At 35.0% G+C, this 20,207-nt stretch overlaps 3 protein-coding genes across 3 annotated transcripts; 1 reads left to right on the top strand and 2 right to left on the bottom strand.

Annotated features, from left to right (window-relative positions):
* Positions 1-1,832: 1,832 nt before the first annotated feature.
* Positions 1,833-2,453, bottom strand: LOC149477916 (uncharacterized). Its single transcript, XM_089709665.1, has one exon. It carries the CDS (start codon positions 2,451-2,453, stop codon positions 1,833-1,835), a length of 621 nt encoding a protein of 206 aa, XP_089565791.1.
* A 112-nt stretch (positions 2,454-2,565) lies between these two features.
* On the bottom strand, positions 2,566-7,023 carry LOC149477915 (uncharacterized). The gene has a single exon (XM_089709664.1). The coding sequence runs from the start codon at positions 7,021-7,023 to the stop codon at positions 2,566-2,568; it is 4,458 nt and encodes a 1,485-aa protein (XP_089565790.1).
* Positions 7,024-14,638: 7,615 nt separating this feature from the next.
* LOC149477914 (uncharacterized) lies at positions 14,639-18,735 on the top strand. Its single transcript, XM_089710027.1, has 2 exons — positions 14,639-15,306; positions 18,113-18,735. The coding sequence occupies exons 1-2, from the start codon at positions 14,787-14,789 to the stop codon at positions 18,412-18,414; spliced, it is 822 nt and encodes a 273-aa protein (XP_089566153.1). The 5' UTR covers positions 14,639-14,786; the 3' UTR covers positions 18,415-18,735.
* The last annotated feature ends 1,472 nt before the right edge of the window (positions 18,736-20,207 follow it).

Raw genomic sequence — 20,207 nt, 5'->3', positions numbered from 1 at the left:
TGTTTAATTGTTTGATTCTTTAATTGATCGATTGTTTAATTCAATACGTGATTAAATGTTTAAAAGTACCCTCATATAGAAAATCTTTTAGTTACTCTTGTATTTAAATTAATACACTGCCCAACTCATAATATTATGATAATCTCTTTATAGCAGAGAACCTTTAACATTGAATTCCTTCAATTTAATTGAACTGTTTACAGATAACCTCAAAACAGACAGTTTATTTAGGTAGGGACGATTTCAGATAATAAAGAGATTATGTTAGTATATGAGTGTTAAATAATTGCATTGTAACATACTACAAAGATTTATTATTATATTTATCCATGAATGATCGAACTTGCACCTTCTAGAAGTACCTAGGTATCAAAAAGCACTTTTTCTTAGATCCAAGGCAATCAAATTTGACGAGTTCCAAACCCGCCCAAATATTTTTGCATACCTTATTATTATGAATCTTTGATTGTAATTTGTATGTCATAATTTATGTATCCATAGATATTATATATAACATTATACTCATTACATTTAATTTTTTGAAATATTATTGCAGATTATAAACATGCTATAAACGTTGAGCTGATACATTTACCATAGTTTAAATCAGAGCCATCTAGCGTTACATAGAGAGTACTAGGAACTATTATTTTGTTTCTTTTGTGTCGACAACAATATTACATTGTCCGTAGTACACACAGTAAGCTAATAAGCGCCACCTGCATAATATATTGTTACCATTATTACTTTGTATTAAAGTAGAGGTATGTAGAATCATCTAGTGAGAGGGTTAAACTGAGAATTTGTCCACCACATAATAGATTAAAGTACAGTGACCAGAATATTAATTATTGTCGATAAAACACACCATAATTTGGAAAAAATATTTGAAAAAAACATACCTTATACAATTTAACTCAAGAAAATAAACATATACTTACCTATAATAAGAATATGCATGTTATTATGGTGCATAATATAGCATCATATTGTGTCCTCAAAATTTCTTCACATAGTTCTTAACAAAATAGATGTCCGAAACTACGATAGATTCTTTAACCAGCTAACAAGTTACATTCTTTGCAGGCCTTTATTTTACTATTGTTTTTATTATGACGGATCAATGTAAGTGAAGGCATAAAATAAAACACTACGTCAAAGTAAAGTTTAAGTTAAAATTACTTTTTACCTAAACGTGTGTTGTTAACTTTTATAACACACTAGCTGTAGAATCGCACCAAGCCGAAATAGCGGGTGGCTTCTACTACATTAGGGAAAATTACGTTAACACAAAATCGATGTTCGGAATATAGTGAGCAGCAAAAACAATGCACCACGTACCTTGGAGATGCTGCAGCACTCGATGAATTTGCGCCCAATCATCCGATGCGATACACGTGTTTCAATAGCCGCCGCGCGCGCACAGCAGAGGAGCGGCTCGATCGAATGCGGAAGTACAAGTGTCGACGCCTGTCGACTGTGTCGTGGTGCATGACAGTTGCAAAATAATTTGACAACCCTTGTTTGCATACTCTGTGCCAAACATCGATAATAGACACCACGATCAATTACACGGTAACGAAACATCCCGCCCACCAAAATGCCTATGGTATTTTCTGGTCAGACGATAAATAGAACATAATGGGAACGAGAACGATAAGAATGATCCGCATAATTATTGATGATACTTATTGATTACGATAAAAACTAGTTACCTAACTAATTGATTCTGTATAACACGATAGATGTTACACAGACACGATATCTTATTGCTAACGATAACTTAATGTCTAGATACCTTACGATACTAAAAGAAAGATAAACGATTTAAGCTAGTCCTCGATTGGTAGAGGGCATAACTTAACCAACGGTCTTTGAATTATATGATTTTTCGCTGTTTTAACTACTGCAATCCGAGCTACACCATCAGAACCGGGTAAAAGATCCACTACTCTGGCAAGAGACCATTGTAGTGGCGCACGATTTTCATCCTTAATTATCACCATTGAGCCTATCTGAAGCGGTTTAGAATCCTTAGTCCATTTGGCGCGTTGTGTTAGTGAGTTAAGATACTCGTGTTTCCATTTGGACCAAAAACTCTGGTGAAATGATTGTAACAACTGCCACCGATGAAGCCGACTTATATTAACATTTGATAGATCTTCATCAGGGACAGCCGTCAAAGGCTCTAAGGTAAGGAAATGGCCTGGAGTTAAGACCGATAGATCATTTGGATCCGAACTGATTGGACAAAGCGGTCGCGAATTTAATACTGCTTCGATTTGCACGAAAAGCGTTGTAAGTTCCTCAAACGTGAGAACTTGATCACCAACTACACGAAGTAAATGAGATTTAGCCGCCTTGATTTGAATTTCCCATACACCACCGAAATGAGGAGCTGATGGAGGATTAAACTTAAATTCGATCTTTTCTAAATTAGAAGCTTGATGCATAAGAGACGATAATTGATTTCTTGCACCGATAAAGTTTGTTCCACAATCCGCGTGTATCACGTTACATCGACCACGGCGTGCCACAAAGCGTCGTAACGCAGCTATAAATGCGTCAGTGGACAGTGTAGACACCACCCTCGAGGTGTACTGCTTTTGTTGTAAGACAAATAAAAAGACAAAGGTAAGCCTTTTCAATCTTAGCACCTCGATGTGGGCCTAATTTAATACGAAACGGTCCGCCGAAATCGACGCCTACTATAGAGAATGGTTTGACTTGATTAACACGGTATGACGGTAAATCACTCATAAACGGTTGTAATGGCTTCGGATTAGTTCGATAGCATTGTATACATTTGCTTAAACGATTGCGTACAGTACGTTTTGCCGATATGATCCAAAATTGTTGAAGAAGTAAGAAATGCGTAGTATTGATGCCCGGATGCAAGTAGTTACGATGAATGTTGTCGATAATTAAAAACGTTAATGGATGATCAGACGGTAGAAAGGCTGGATGCCTTTGTTCGTATTCTAAACCTGCGCGTGAAATTCTACCGCCCACCCTGAGAATACCTAATCGATCGATAAATGGATTGAGTTTTCGAAAAGGTTTCGATAAAGGTTTGTTCGATTTAAGATTAGCCATTTCGTTCGAAAAGACTTGACTCTGTACATGTTTAACGATTTTTAATAATGCGTTGTGCCTTTCAACGTTATTAATGAAACTGTTACGATTAGCTTGAGCTGGGGTTTTAGAGTTATTGATAAAACGATATACAAATGCCAAAATGTTAACGATTGTTTGAAATGATGAATAACGATTAAGTAAAGAGTCAATTATTGTTGGTTCGATTGGAGCTCTCTCTTCAGCGGAAAGAGCTACCTTCCGTTGCTCCTTCTCCATAACGACCTTCTCCTCATTTGATGTGACAACAGCTGTATCCGTAGGCCAAGTATCACTACCTTGGGTTAACCAGCACGGTCCCGCCCACCATAAGGCATTGTGCACAAGCTCACTCGGAAATAAACCTCGTGAACACAAATCAGCAGGATTATCACCTGAGGATACATGATGCCACCAGTCTGTAGGGGTGATATCCTGTATGTGACTGACACGATTCGCGACAAATGTTGTCCAGCGCGAAGAATGAGAACGCAGCCAAGACAAAACGATGGTTGAGTCAGACCACAAATATACAGAATCAATATGAATACGAGAAAGATACGTATCTTTTACAAATTTGTAAAGATCTGATAGAAGAACTGCAGCACAGAGCTCGAGTCGTGGTAACGATGTATGTTTAAGAGGTGCAACTCGAGCCTTAGAGCAAACGAAGAAAACATGAATATTACCAACAGCATCTGTAACACGTAAATAGATAACAGCTCCGTATGCAAGGGTAGAACTGTCACAAAACCCATGTAGCTCATACGATACAGCATCCGTGCAGGTAAGTTGCCGAGGAATCAGAAGTTCACTCAAAAGATTAAGTTGAGTGCGATGCTTGTTCCATGTATTGATGATCTCGTTAGGCGGCGTTTGGTCCCATCCAACGCCGAGAATCCACAACTTCTGAATTAAACATTTTGATAGAATTGTGATGGGAGATAAAAAACCTAACGGATCGAAAACCCTAGCGAGTTCACTAAGAATTGACCGCTTAGTACATGGCCGATAAGTAGATTCAATTTCGAAAACGAACGTATCTGTGGATGGATTCCATTTAAGACCTAATACCTTAAGAATTTGATTATCAGAATTGTCTAACGATACGGATCCAGTCAAACAACTATCACTGGGTAGATCAGACAATAACTGCGGTTTATTACTAGCCCACTTCCTAAGTTCAAACTGTCCACACTTAAAAAGTTTAATAATCTGCGACTTTGCTTCCTGAGCGACCTCTAACGATGAAAATCCGGTTGTGACGTCATCACAATAAACATCAGAGAGTAGTACTCGTTTTGCGAGTGGATAAGAATCTCCCTCATCTTCAGCAAGCTGTCGAAGAGTACGGCAAGCGAGAAACGGAGACGAAGCTAATCCATATGTGACTGTATTTAAGCGATATTCTAAAAGGGGCTCATCAGGAGAACTCCTCCAGAAAATACGCTGGTAATCACGATGTTTGTGCGCTACTACAATCTGTCTAAACATTTGACGAGCATCAGCCATGAAGACAACGTTGTGTTCCCTAAAGCGTAAAAGTAGATTTAAAATATTCGGTTGTAGCTTTGGGCCGATAAGTTGTGTGTCATTCAGTGACTTAGAATGCATATCCTTCGCAGAAGCGTCGAATACAACGCGGAGGCGTGTGGTCGCAGAGTCAGGGCGTAGAACGCAATGATGAGGTATGTAATATTTTCCTGTACCAACTTGTGCTGCAGGAACCACTGTCATGTGACCACTTTCGATGTAATCAGACATAAAGTCGACATATTGCGATTTTAACAAAGCGTCACGTGACAACCTACGTTCGATAGCATAGAACCTACGCAAAGCAACTTCGCGAGAGCCCTCAAATGTAGGTTCTGAATTATTCCTAAATGGAATACGAACAATATAACGCCCAGATTCATCACGTGAGTGTTCATCAACGAATTTACGTTCGCATAATAACTCATCTGGAGTTAGCATTGAAGTTTGCGGTACCGAATCTAATTCCCAAAAACGATGAACTAATGAATTTAAATCATTATTGATTACAGGCAACGTCTGCAACAGACTACTACATGAAATATTAGTTTTACCTAGAAGTAGCCAACCAAAGATTGAATTAAACGCGGTAGGTTGGTTGACACCTCCCTTGATATGTTGATTAAGAACAGAGTCAGCGAATACATCAGCAGCAAGCAAAATGTCAATGGGACCAGGTATATCGAAACCAGGGTCCGCTAACGGCAACGATTTAATATGGGACCAACTTGATGAATTAAGTTGAGCGATAGGTTGATCGCCACATATTTTAGATATGACGTGCATATCCAAGTTAAATAGAATTCGACCGTTAGTGCCGATAGAGCAAGTGACGTCACCAATAATAGGTGCATCCGCTTGCCCTATGCCACTCACTGCCGCGGTTGTTGAAGCCGGCGTTAAATTTAAAAGTTTTACTGCTGATTTTGTTATGAAATTGCTTTGACTGCCCGTATCAAACAGGGCACGAAACGATTGCATATTACCTGAAGCATCCTTAACCTGAACGATAGCTGTGGCTAACAGCACTGTATGATTCGTATGTGACCTTGACACCAGCGACGACCCGATTTGATTTGATTCGATCTTAGTGTTATGATCGCGATGGAGTAAGGTGTGATGTTTACGCTTACACATACGACACGAAAAAATAGATTTGCAATTTTTTAATTGATGTGATGGCTTCAGGCAATTAAAGCACCAATTGTTTTGAGTGGCAATAGCCATACGATCGTCAATCGATTTACTAATAAAATCTTGACAAGAAAAAATAGAATGCGACTTATGGCAATACGCGCAGCTGCTTGAATAAACCTTAGACTTATCGTTCGAATTACCTCTATTGTTCATAGCAACAAGTGCATTTGAATTGAAACGTTTCGTTGATTGATTTTGAGTAGTCGAAGGCTTTAAAGATTTGTTCACACCAGAAAAATGTGTATCTCGTAATAAGGCTTCGCATTTGGAACGCAAAAAACCCCTTAATTGATCATAAGACGGCAACTCCACGTTAGAATATTTCTCCTCAAAATCGCGGCGTAAGTTCTTGTCTAATTTTGATAAAATATGGTAAACTAAAACAAAATCCCAACGATCTATCGGTAACTCAATAGATTTTAAAATATTTAAATTTTCATCGAATAAGTCGAGTGACTTTTGAAACTCAGTTGCGTTGTTATGCATGAAGTTAGTGTTTAAAATATCTTGCCAACAAGTAAAAGCTAATGTTCGTTTACATTTATAGCGATTAATAAGAGCTTCATACGCGTCGCGATAATATTCATGAGTCATAGGGAACGCCTTAACCACCGATAACGCATCCCCGCTAAGAGAAGAAATTAAATAATGAAACTTTTCCGTGTCCGAAATTGACGTTGAGTTATGAATTAAAGAATTAAACGTATCATAAAACACAGGCCACTGCTTGATATTGCCCGAAAAATGTGGCAATGTAATTTTAGGTAAACGGATATTCGATGAATTGATGTTCGAGTTATTCGAATTATTTGTATCATGTTTAGTTAAACTAATATAAATAGACTGTATCTGAAAATATAATTCATCGAATTGTTCCTCAATTTCAGATTCATTATCCGCGTCGTCCGACAGATCGAGTATATTAAAATGAGCATTTTCGAAATTTGAAACGATTTGTTTAATTTCCTGATGATACGATAAAAATAGGTCGTATTGTGAACGATCACTCAAAGCTGCATTACCTATTTCTAACGCCTTCGATAATCTTTTAAGCGCTATAGTACGTTTTCTACGCAATGTCGATAAGTCCTTAGTCGTATAATATTCATCCACCGATTTAGATTTTAATTTTTTCAAAGAACCTAACTTCCGAGTTGAATGTTTAGTTAATAAAGACATCTTGTTAAATTTAAATTTATATATCGAATAAACAAAATGTAAAAACGTTTAAACACAAACAATTAAATAACAAAGTTAATCTTCGATGTAATTTTTCAAACAATGAAATAAAATGAAACAATGAAATTATTATTTCACCTTTACGCATATGAAGTTAAGGATGAAAATCGCATGAAACGGTAATGTGAATGAATACAGATTATAACTTTCAATAACAAGTTAAAGTGATGATGCGCTGCGCGAGCCGCTAGAATGTTTTTCGATTTACCCCCGAGTATAATTAATATAAAATGAAATTATTTTATATTACGATTTAATCTAATATTACGTTTTAATATTAGTTATGTAGTTAGGATAAACTGTAACGTGAATGAATTATGTTTTGGAATGTGAAATTACTATAGGCCTGTGTAAAATTAAGCACCGATGAGATATGTGATTGCTTAACTAGTTCCTACAATAATTAAACACTTTTGACTTGTACTTCTGAATATGTATTAAGTTTTAGAATATGAAATTGTTTTACGATTGAATTTAAGCACCGATATAATAAGTGTTTGCTTAAATAGATCTTATAACAACTTCCTACTTTGTTAAACAAAGAACCTAATACGAATGGAATTGAATTTGATTTTAGATTATGAATTACGTGTGACCAGTAATACCATAAGCTTTTGAATATGATAATTGATACGCAAATTCCCGGGTTTCGGCACCAGAAATAATGTAGAATCGCACCAAGCCGAAATAGCGGGTGGCTTCTACTACATTAGGGAAAATTACGTTAACACAAAATCGATGTTCGGAATATAGTGAGCAGCAAAAACAATGCACCACGTACCTTGGAGATGCTGCAGCACTCGATGAATTTGCGCCCAATCATCCGATGCGATACACGTGTTTCAATAGCCGCCGCGCGCGCACAGCAGAGGAGCGGCTCGATCGAATGCGGAAGTACAAGTGTCGACGCCTGTCGACTGTGTCGTGGTGCATGACAGTTGCAAAATAATTTGACAACCCTTGTTTGCATACTCTGTGCCAAACATCGATAATAGACACCACGATCAATTACACGGTAACGAAACACTAGCTTTTCGCCCACATCTTAGCCTGTGTAGTAAAGCCATAGAAATCTAAATAACAAGACACATAGAAGGGCTATAATGTCATAATTCGTATGAAAACCGCTGTCGCAAAAATCAACACATTCAAACCGAAAGCTAAACAGTACACACAAGTAAACTATGCCTTTTATTGGACAGCTTGATTTTAGTGAAAACTAACTATCTATTAAATTAAGCTTTTGAATATGTATCCTAACGCACGAATTTACGGTTTATTTTAGAATAACATCCCTAAGTAGATGAGACTTTTTGCTCCAATACGAACAAACGTGATAATAAGAATGGTCGACTGTGTCATTCATTGTTATTTCGATTACTATGGTGACACTCGTAATACTTGTAAATATTCTATAATTTTAAGGAAAAACGGCATTATTTCTAAAAAAATATATTTTCCGATGAAATATTATTCCTTTATAAGTATAATTACAACTTGTGGAAGAATTTCCGCAATGGGAATTGCTGAAACACACCATGTATACACTCATACGTCTCCAGAGCAACTGAACAGTGACGAATGCACTGGTGATGTGCAAATCACCTGAGTGGCGACAAGGTCACGCACGCTTACGACTTCTAGTGTCTTGTTATTTAGATTTCTATGAGTAAAGCTCATTCCCGTGGCACTCTCAGGATAAAAAAATATCCTATGTAATAATCCAAGTTACTATGTGCTTCAAATTTCACGAAAATCGATCTATCAGTTTTTGCGTGAAGGAATAACAAACAAACATACAAACTTTCGCATTTATTAAGATTAGTAGGATTAAAACTCATATTGTATTACTATATACATAATTACGATATATTATATCAATCATGCCGATTAAGGCCTACCCTAGGATAATGTTAAGGTCCTAGACCTAATCAGACTTGTAATTGAAACCTAAGAACTAAAACCAACAATATAAACATTCCTTCCTATACTAATTATCGTCATTGCGCGTAATCAAATGGAAGTGAACGTTTCCTTTATTTACGTGTTTCATGCCCGACTTGCTTACACACGACTGTTCCGTAGTACACACTTGCGTTAAAACACGCGCAGTTTTCTTTGAAGAACAGCCCTCCTAGACAAGTGGCTTTCTATTAGCGTAAAGTTCAATAGAATAGATTATGAATGTATGATATTGACGTAATCAATCGACGTCGTCGTCGTAATCAAACGTCAATCTCATACATTCATAATCTATTCTATTGAACTTTACGCTAATAGAAAGCCACTTGTCTAGGGGGGCTGGAGGCGTTTAAATTACTATAAAAAGGTCATTCATTATAGTTTATATGTAGCTTGCGAAAGTCTCAGATTCTTTATTTCATAATAAACAATTTCACAAAAATAATAGATTTTTTTTTGATAAAAACTGTTGCAGTTTATTCAATGGCATCGTTTACTCGTATAACATATTATGTTACTTTATTATTTAGTCCTTTCATCATCTCAAAGAGCTATGTGTAATTTCCATTATCGCTACTAGATTTTATTGTTATATCGTTATTGTTAAGTATACAACAAAATTGTTTAGGAACACTCCAAATGCATTTTTATGGGAAATAAACAATGAGACGATTGCAGCGTTATGGTTTTGGAAAAATTTTTTCGACCATACGTGCCTACGTAAGTACTAAAGTATAATATTACTACTAGATTTTATGTTACTAATATGTAGAGAACTATTAAATCCATTTATTGTAGGTACTATTAAAAAGCAGGGTTTTACGTGAGGCGGTTTATACGTGATATTTAACGCTAGTACGAAAGTATCATGCATGATGAGTTGAGATTATGTTAAAAATAAACAGTAATAATATAAATTGGTTTTAGTAATGCGATAAATTGTTCGCACGATATTTTCATTTTAGTGTTTTCAAAATTAATCTATAATTGACCTTGAAACATGATACGATGATGCAAATGATTATAAATTTACAATTTATATTATACAAAGTCTGACCAGTTGGTTTGGTTGGTAGTGGCCCTACCTTCCAAGCCAGAGGTCGTGGGTTCGATTCCCACCCGGGGCAAATATTTGTGTGATGAATGTTTACTCTGTATCTGGGTGTTAATTATCTAGTATTATTTAAAATTATATATGTATGTATGTTTATCAGCCATCTGGTTTCCATAACACAAGCGAAAGTTTAGTATGGGATCAGACCGTGCCGTGTGTGAAAATTGTCCTGAAATGTTTATTTTATTTTATAGTAATAGGTTACTGTAATTATAGTACCTTGTACAGATAGATTTTCGTCTTAAATATGGTTTAATATTTAAAAGAAACGATGTTCAACTGAAAATAATATAATATCAATAAATTATCATAGTCTGTTGTCCAATAAAATGATTGATTATTTATATTTGTATGCATTTTAAAAGAATTTCAGAATTTGCAAATAATATTTTCCAAGACACCACAAGTCTTCCTAATAATCCACCACGCCTTGATAGTAACTTACTTTGTGATTTAAAATTAAATCCTCTATTCCCGTAATCTCTTATATATAAAATTCTCGTGTCACAATGTTAGTCTGCATACTCCTCCGAAACGGGTGGACCGATTCTCATAAAATTTTCTGTGCATATCGGGTAAGTCTGAGAATCGGCCAACATCTATTTTTCATATGTACCACGGGCGAAGCCGTGGCGGGCCGCTAGTATATTATATATTAATAAATGAATGAATAATAATATTAAATTCTTCATCCGTAAGATACTCGTTGACGTATCTTACGTGCATTAATGAATAGCATGTTTACATAATATTTATAAACTTCTGAACTGTCGACAAAACTACAGTTCAACAAGACATTTATTATGCTTGACTGCGTGTTCCGATTGTATGCGTATTCCAAATTATATAAGAACTAGTGGTCCGCCCCGGCTTCGCCCGTGGTACATATTTAGTATCATATGTCCTTCTCCTGGCTCTTAACTACCTCCCTGCCAATTTTCAGCTAAATCGGTTCAGCCGTTCTTGAGTTATAAGTGGAGTAACTAACACGACTTTCTTTTATATAGGTATATAGATAAGTTAAATGTACAAAAAGTCGAAAAAAGTAACTGAGGAGTTACCATGATTACTTATAGCAGGATTATCCCCTGTGTAAAAGTTATGGCGCTCTACGACCTATATAGTGCTGTCATTTTTCAATACAGGAAATGCTGCTTGAAGACATCCTAGTATGTGGGGAGAATTGTTAACAACCTTCCACGTAATTCACAAAAAAAATAATCTACCAGTAACCATAATTAATAACTTAAAAGCGCAAAATAATTTACAAGCTTCGTAATCTATATTATGCTACGATTTTTTATAAAATCGTTAGCGGATAAGACGTCTATTTAATATAATAATTAATAAGTCTTCCTGTTGAATCATGAACCAGATAATAATTAATAATATGGTTTCACACATTTTGGCTTTCACCCTTGAATGCAAGCCATGTACCATCATAGATTTTTCATACGCTACCAGCTGCTTGTGCAGTGTGCACATTCACTTAAAATGCGTACGAAATATCAATTGCGTAATTTTAAATTTATTTGCACATTTATTTATTTATAGTTTATTGCTCTAAATCTTAACTATGAAACTTAATCTAATTATAAATTAAAACAAATAGCGGTCTTATCGCCAAATAACGATAGCTGGTTAGATAGATTCCTTCCATCATCTATCGTTATCACAATCATTGAAAGTATGCTTCACGTAGTAATCTACCAACCCTTACCAAGCCCTCGTCGGAACATGGCCATAAGCCTAGTGTATAATAATATTATTTCCCGTGAAAAAAATTGATTGTTTTGATAAATTGATTCCCACAAAGATGTATCTCGTAAATTCGTCGTTTCACCGAAATATTTTGATCGCAAATTTGCGGTTTCAACGCTTGACTACCGTTGCTGAATTTAGCATTACTGACTGTTAAAACATTTTCTAGGGTTTGGTAATAAACCACGCTATAGACACGAGTTTCTGGATTACATCCCTTGTAAGCTTTGATATTTCGTTTTATATCATTCAAAATATGCTTTGTTTATAAATCAGACGTTTTTAAAGCACACTAAACTGAAAGAAGTTCTATTACTCAGGTGGGATTACGAACGCTAATCTCAGGAACTACTGGTCTGATTTGAAAAATTCTTTCGGTGTTAGATAGCACATTTATCGAGGAAGGCTATAAGCTTATATCATTACGCTAAAACCAACAGGAGCGGTGCCACGCGGGTGAAACCGCGAAGCTCAGCTAGTCAGATATATTTCTTAAGGTCGATCATGCTAACAGATAAATAAATGAAATATACCTGGCATTACATAGGGCAGTTACATGAACTAGAATTTATACCACATATTACCAATCTTTTTTCAGGCTTAAACCATCAAACATAACAAAGGACTAAAATCCGATACGGCTTGTTACACGCAAACTATCTGCAAACAATAAAAAAGAAAATCACAATGTCAACATTAAATTTTAAAGCAATTAGAAAATGACGTTACAATGCGGTTAATAATTAATTGACACGTGATACTTGATATTTCACTAACTAGCCGTAAATGCCTATTTACTTAAAAATACTACACATAATTTGATTATGAAAATAATATGGGTAAAGGGAATGATTTATTTAAAAAAAATAGTTTAACATTTTACCATTATCTTCACCGAGTAACAAAATCAAAGCTAAGAAATATTGCGGAATGATCTAAAGAAACTGTTTAATTGTCGTCTATCGGTGCATTTACATCAAACGAACATAGAACTAGAGCTAGAGCAAGAGTATTATTTCGTGGTCTTTAAGTGTAAATGAAAGATCGTATTCAGTGTGGTTCAGTATTATAAAATTGCATTGATCTTTTCGAACCCACTAAGAACAAGGAAAGAATACTCTACGTCTGTTCATCTGACATAGTGATTAGTGAGGTTAGAATGAGCATTCGCTGGTTTGATGTAAATGCACCGTAATCGTCGTCAAACGTCTTAAATCACTACACGGTATAAAACAAAGTCACTTCCCGCTGTCTGTCTGTCCCTTGGTATGTTTAGATCTCTGAAACTACGCAACGGTGGTTCTCGATGAAGATTTCAGTGTTAAGTTTTCGTTAAAGGGGACGAAGCCGCGGGTGGAAAGCTCGTGTAGGACAAATTACAGTCATGATTTAAGAAATATACCTACATAATAATTTATAGCACACACTATAAATATACGAATAAAATAAACACATAAACACATAAACACATATTACATATTATTATTCTTATAGTTTTTAAGAAAAAAATGATGATGAATTTTCTTACAGTGGAAATTAAATGCAACTTTGACGAAGCTTTATGTTATGTAAGCGTTAATTATTTGTTTGAGTTTTGTTCACATGATCATGTTTCTTTGTTACCATCAGTAGTAGTAGTGAAGTCCCATGTCCCCAAGTGGGGTAAGGGGCAGATGCATTATACATCTGTTTCACTGATCGATTTCCTTTAGGGACAAGTAGGTGATCAGCCTTCTGTGTCCTGCCAGACCGAGACATTTTTTTTTTCTTCGTCTCCACCGGGAATCGAACCCAGGACCCCTCGGTTCTATGCTCACGCGTCATCCACTGTACCAAGGAGGCGGTCCATCAGTATACCTTTTTATTTAAAGCTGAGGTTCTACAAAATATAATACATTTCATTGTAGCTTCAATACCATGTGACGTAATATGCATATCCATTAAACCTAATTATTCACACCAATACCTCTATGTGTACATTACATACATGGTACATTATTAATAATTACAAGTAATATAGCAAATACCTAATAATTAAATTGAATAATAATCATGTGTAATCCATACGTAACGCAAGTATATCACTCCATCGATTAGTGTAAATTATCTCTATAACTATGATTGACAATTATGATTCAAGTAACTTGTTCCCAGCCTAACTGTTAAATTTGCACTAAATAGTTGTACTTTATAATAATCAATAGGAAATGAATGATCGTATCTACATACTTACTGTGATTTAGTATATTGATAGACCTATAGTTGAAATTCAAGTGTTAGTATAGGTGAAAATTTTACAATTTTGCTCTTGTGACGATGGTAAATTATATCGAACATAGTATTTAGTAAAAATAGTAAATTAAATTTCCATGTGAGATGAGAACATTATTAAGCCCCGTCTCACGGAACCCGACAAACGTGAATGCTGACATGAAAATTACATACTAAATAAGTACCTAATGACATTTTCTTTATAGAAAACGAAATTAGATTGCGGGACACATCGGGGGAAATTGTGAGATGCTGGCGTCGTTAGCGCGGGAGACCATGCGTGCCGGCTAATCATATCAACTCTGGTACCATTTTCATTTGGGCGTATTTGATATTTCACCCATATCGGAATTGAAACCAGCCGAGGCAGGTTCCGCGAAGCCGTCCGACCGTGAATACTCTGGAAAAACGCAAAGTTTATACCTACACATGTATAAATATAACGTCTTGTAACGATAGTGATTCAGTTTTACGCGATCGCTTGCAACAAAATGATGGATCGAGGCGGGGTGAGACAGTAAGGGAAGAAAGTGAAGTGACGGCGATTGTGCAATCGGTGACGGCGCAGAAATTAGCAGACAATTAGCTGGACAATATGATTAAAATGAGATTAAGGTGTCAAACGTTAGTGGTGTTATGCTACGTGGTGCTGGCGGCAGCTGACCGCAGGAATGACTTGGCGAGACTGCTATCGTTGAGTGCATCGAATGGAGATCGTCCAGCGGGCAACATGAACGCGTCTGATGTACCATCCAGTTATTACGCATCAGCAAGAACGTCGAGAAGTCCTCCTGAATTTCAGAAGTATGCATTCCGACCGCGCACCTTTAACACAGAACAAAAAGAAAAAGCTGTGTACTACGCGAAGGACAATTTGAATTTGAACAACTACAAATCTGAAATACTTTTCCCTGGTAATTATTTTGCAATTGCCAAAGAGAAAAGTAGTGAGGATCTTGCCAATGATGCTGCAGTTTCAGGTCGATTTCAACCGCAAACGATACCTCTGATGAGGGACCCCGGATTCGAAGCCAGGTCATTGGACGATGATGATGAAGAGGATGAGAAACCAGAAGAATTCTCTGCGCTGGCTGCGACGAGAAGATCGTTGTCATGTGGGTATTAACTTAACATTTATTCAATGTATTTCTTATGTTTATCAATTAACCCTATCCCTTACGTAATAGTATCTTATACAAGAAACACCCCAAGTAATAGTGTTAAATATTTGGCCCCCTAATCTAAATATCAGTCACTTAAAATTGAATCAACTTCAACAGCATAATTTTCGTAAAGAAAGCTGCAAAATCTCTAAGCCGTATTATCTAGGTTTAGCCTGATTGCCATCTATTATTCCTTCACCGTCCAGCGGTTTGCTCTGAACCGCAGAAACCTAAAATTTCATCGATGGTAACCGACAATCAGTTACGCTGGTGGACAACAAATATAGATACGTGAACAACTGTTATAACAGACTACTTTCAGACTAATTTGGAGAAATGAATTGTTTCCTACGAATTGATAACAATGCTTTGAAACAGCGTGACTAACTGGCATTCCAAATTAATTCCCTTCGTCTCATTTGAGTAATCTTTAAGGTATTCAAATTTTAAGAACGTCCGAAATTCTGGAAAATCAGATACATTTAATTATATTGACAGTTCAAACTGCATAAGCACAGAAAACTAATCTATAAACTCAAACACGAAAACCGCTCAAACATTATAAAACTGTCCTAGTTTCTTCTATATTAATTTCCTATAAATCTCTGCTCTAATTATTTAGTAACAAGTTAATTAGTTAGATGCACAAAGAAATATGCGCTAAGGCAATTTTTATTCTAATTTGTTAGTTATTCAACTGAAGCGAAAGACCTTTTGTATATCCTATCCTATCGTATCCTATCCTATCGACCTATCGTAACTGTAGGTGTTTTTAGCAAGGTAGTGTAAAAAATCAGGTTATATCTATGAACAGGGTGTCTAGAATTTGGTATTTAAATTAAAACTAATGGATTTGTAATCATCTCAATGTAATATTTTTTCATAAAATAATAATTAAAACAATATGGGCGGTGGTGACCGCTTATCATCAGATAACTGACCTTCTCTTTTCCTCTGCCATTAAATATGATAATGAATCTAAAAACATTTCTTAACTAAACATGCAAAGTACACGTTACTTAAATATCAGAAGTAAACCATCTTATAGAAAAGAACAAAAAATGTATCACACGAAACAGATAATTATATTTCCTCTTTTTCATAATTTACATTTTAATAATAGAGCAATGAGAGTGACATAATGAAGTATTTTCAATGATCTTGAAATCTGCAATCTTCCAAATGTTTGAAGCATCAACACCGTATATTGTTAAATTTTCTTGCGTAAAATAAATAAGAGCATATAGGTCAATTTCATTCGATCAATTTCAATCATGAAATAATTAATATATTAACTCAAATATTAACACATCAAAAGACAACTTATTTAACGCAGACACCGACTGCCAATTGAATTACGAGCACTAAAAACTACATCAATTAATAGCAATGCAGTTAAGCTAATAAGGTAATAGTAATATAAAAACTCCTTCCGTATCAAACCTTCGTGTTGATTATAATGCTTGTGTACATGAAATAGTGAAAATAGTTCAGTTTACTTCAATTATTTTGTAAAATTGCGTGATCTATTATCCAGTATTGGTCACGCATTAAAACGCAATGTTCCTCATACCTTTTAAATCAATGATATATGTGTATGTTCCTTTGACAGTTCGCGTTTGGTGTGAAATATTGTGTGTACGTTGTTTTGTTTAGTTTGATATCTATTTCCATCTAATTATGATGTTTTAAAATAATATTTGAATGAATTGCTTTATTACGTAATAAGTGAAGTAGAAACTAATTATATATCATCGACAAGGGTAATTTTTACATTATAAATCATATGTTTCAAGTAATTGAATTAGCAATTTTGTTAATACAAAATTATTATTGGTCTATTGTCAACAAATAATTTAAAACATATTTCAGAAGATGATTGTTCATGCAAATAATCTTGAGCAACTGTTGGTGATTCATTACTTCAACAATCAAAATATTTTTAAACAATATAGTTAATCAACAAGTATTAGCTACAAGACTTCGCTTGTTTATTTCATTGGTTAAAAACTGAAATATAACTGACCCAATTTCTCAAAAAGAAAATTTTCACCATAAATACAAGCTTAGATTAATTACCAACATGCTTTATGGCCTTATTATTGTCAACGTTCTCATTATTATCAGGTTTCATTATATTCAGGTTAAGCACTAAAAATTAATTTCCCGTGACTACTATAGAAAAATACACCGCAAGCGCCTATTCTCTGACGATATCGCTCTTAATGATCGCAAATTACAACATGTGGTTAATTGTCGAACAAATCGTTAAGAATCATTGTTTAAAATTGATCGTTTGTTATCTATTTAAGAATTCTTTATTGTTAAGATAGAAAGATTTTCTATGAGCAAGGATTAAGGGAAAAAGATTTAAACACTTAAAAAAGCGATGAAGTCTTTAATATCTTCATGGGTTTTTAAGGATCGATGAAAAATATTTTCTTCAAAGGAATAAGAAAAATATTTAATTAATGATATTTTAAGTGTAATTATGTCTCTTAAATTATATTTCTGAAAGCAAAACATACCATTCTACTAAATGCATTATCAAACTTAATCATGTTACCAGATAAGCAAATATTTTAATAATAATTTGTGTCCAATTCACAACAAAGTTCATACAATTTTTTTTATTATTGTATGATAGGGAAGCGCTTGACCACGATCTCGCGCGCTTCCCTAGAAGGTACCGGTTCATTCTTCGCTTGAAGACCCCCATATTGTACTCGTAAATCTAACCAATTCCATCACGTTCCAGACATCTTCGGTGGTGGTGAAGCAGAAGCCGAGGAAGACGAGGAAGAAGAAGAAATCGAAGACGAAGACCAACTAGACGGCGAGTTCAAAGGAAAGAACAAGAAGAAGAAAAGCAAACTGAAGTATAAGAAGAAATACTCGAAGTACATGATGCCCCTACTGATGGCGTACAAATTGAAGTACCTGGCGATAGTGCCAGTCATGATCGGTGGTCTGGTCTTACTGGTAGGGGCGACCGGCTTAGCTGGTTTCTTCTTTGCGTTGTTCGCAGCAACGATGGCCCTACAAAAGGGCGGATACTAATAGAATAATAAAGTCGACGTTCTCGATGCCATCTTTATGATAACAAATCAATACTGTGACCGTTTTTCCCTACTGTTTGTCGTCTATTTTCCCGTCTTTGATAGTAATGAATCGTATCTGTCTTGATACCTTTTCCATTGCATTAAGATATTTGATGTCGTTATTATCCCTGTCTCTGTTTTCAATATGCAAGCGATTGTATCGCGATTGTAAATAATTTTGTTAAGGCGTAATTTAAGTTATTTAATGAATAATTTTTATAACTTTGTATTATTGCGTATTAGTATATTTATGTAGTTACCATTAAATATTGTTCACTGATATGGTTTTATTACTTTAGCCGTATTGTATAAATAATTTAATACACAAGCTTTGAATGGTTATGTGTTTTAATATAGGGACTATATATATTCGATTTTAAATGGTCTGGAAGATATAATATAGCAATGGCATAGTTCCTCCCTTAAAAGAAATACAACAAGCCTGTGCACGGACGATGTTTTATGTAAGGAATGTCGGAAATATTATTATATAATACAATTCGGATTCGGAGAAATTTAGGAAATGAGTATAACGAATGTAAACTGCATACACTTCACTGGTAGCAACAGAGTAAGATTTATAGCATTTTGTGTATAACTGTATAAGTATGAGGGAAGCCTCATACTTATACAGTTATACACGCTTCCCAAGATAAATCAATCAAAATGAGTTCTATTTTCTACCACTGGCATAGGCATTTCTATGGTTCTGAGAATATAAATATTATTATTTTTAGGAATAGTTTATTAATCCTTCACACTTATAAAATACGTTATTTTTTATCAAGCAAAATGGTAACCAGTTGAAAAGCAATATAGGCATTCGCAAAAAACTTATTTGCAAAGAATATTTAAACTTTTTTAACGTAACGAAGAAAACTATTTTAGGTAAAATGAAAACGTTCATAATGCTTTAAGATTTATCTCGTAAGTTGAAAAAGGTCACATCATCACTACAGCTTCGGCAATATAATTTCCGTAGTACAAATAAAACTTTTCCCCTTTGTGATTTTACGAGCCACAACATCGTTTCAGTATTATTTATATTTTCATTATATTTGATTCTATAGTAGACTGAATATGGACTACTCTATCATATTACATTAATCTGTAAACTAATGAGGTTGATATTAATATTATAAGGAATTATTGTAGATATCTGGTAGCTGATGGCTTGCTGATAGCAATTGTAAATAAATATTGAAAATAATTATTAGTAATGGCACTCGAAGCCAGTTACATAGTTGTAAGTTTAACTACAGGAAGTTCAAGTTTAAACCTATGTCCACAATAAAAATGGATCCATAAGATTTAGATAATCAAAAAGTGAAGAAAAACAAAATCTGAACGTCGTTACAATTTATTGACTTATTGATGCATGGAAGAGCATAACTATAAAACCTTGGACAGTGTTTTCTGACGATTCATACCCATACCAATTTCTTGCTGCATTCGCAAGTTACTGTATAATACATCTGTCTTCATAGAAATGTGCACTGAAAGGGTTGTCTAGCGCCAGTGTACTCTCCGCTATTTTATCCCTCACTCTATCTGATACTGTGTAGATCCCTCCCACGACTTTCCTCACCGATTTCTCTATGAAGCACCGAGGGTTGTGTTTGATAAAGAATGCCTTCATCTTCCTATGACGTAACATCATCTTCCGCTTGATTGGGTGCGGTCTACTGAATACAGATCTCTTCTTTTTGGGAAATATTCTCCTCCTGCGCTTTCCCATCTCTAGATATAATC

The sequence above is a fragment of the Colias philodice genome, chromosome 23 (assembly GCF_061535455.1).
Source record: "Colias philodice isolate Cphi_HAF_F1 chromosome 23, ilColPhil1 Martin Lab GWU primary, whole genome shotgun sequence".
In the NCBI taxonomy this organism is placed as follows: domain Eukaryota; kingdom Metazoa; phylum Arthropoda; class Insecta; order Lepidoptera; family Pieridae; genus Colias; species Colias philodice.
This window is presented reverse-complemented; position numbering and strand designations above follow the sequence as displayed.

What these genes read in the sequence shown, in the direction of transcription:
- LOC149477916 (XM_089709665.1), bottom strand. Translation starts at nt 2,453, where the DNA reads ATGCATCAAGCTTCTAATTTAGAAAAGATCGAATTTAAGTTTAATCCT.
- LOC149477915 (XM_089709664.1), bottom strand. Translation starts at nt 7,023, where the DNA reads ATGTCTTTATTAACTAAACATTCAACTCGGAAGTTAGGTTCTTTGAAA.
- LOC149477914 (XM_089710027.1), top strand. Translation starts at nt 14,787, where the DNA reads ATGATTAAAATGAGATTAAGGTGTCAAACGTTAGTGGTGTTATGCTAC. An exon ending in GACGAGAAGATCGTTGTCAT is followed by an intron (nt 15,307 to 18,112) that starts GTGGGTATTAAC and finishes ATCACGTTCCAG; the next exon opens with ACATCTTCGGTGGTGGTGAA.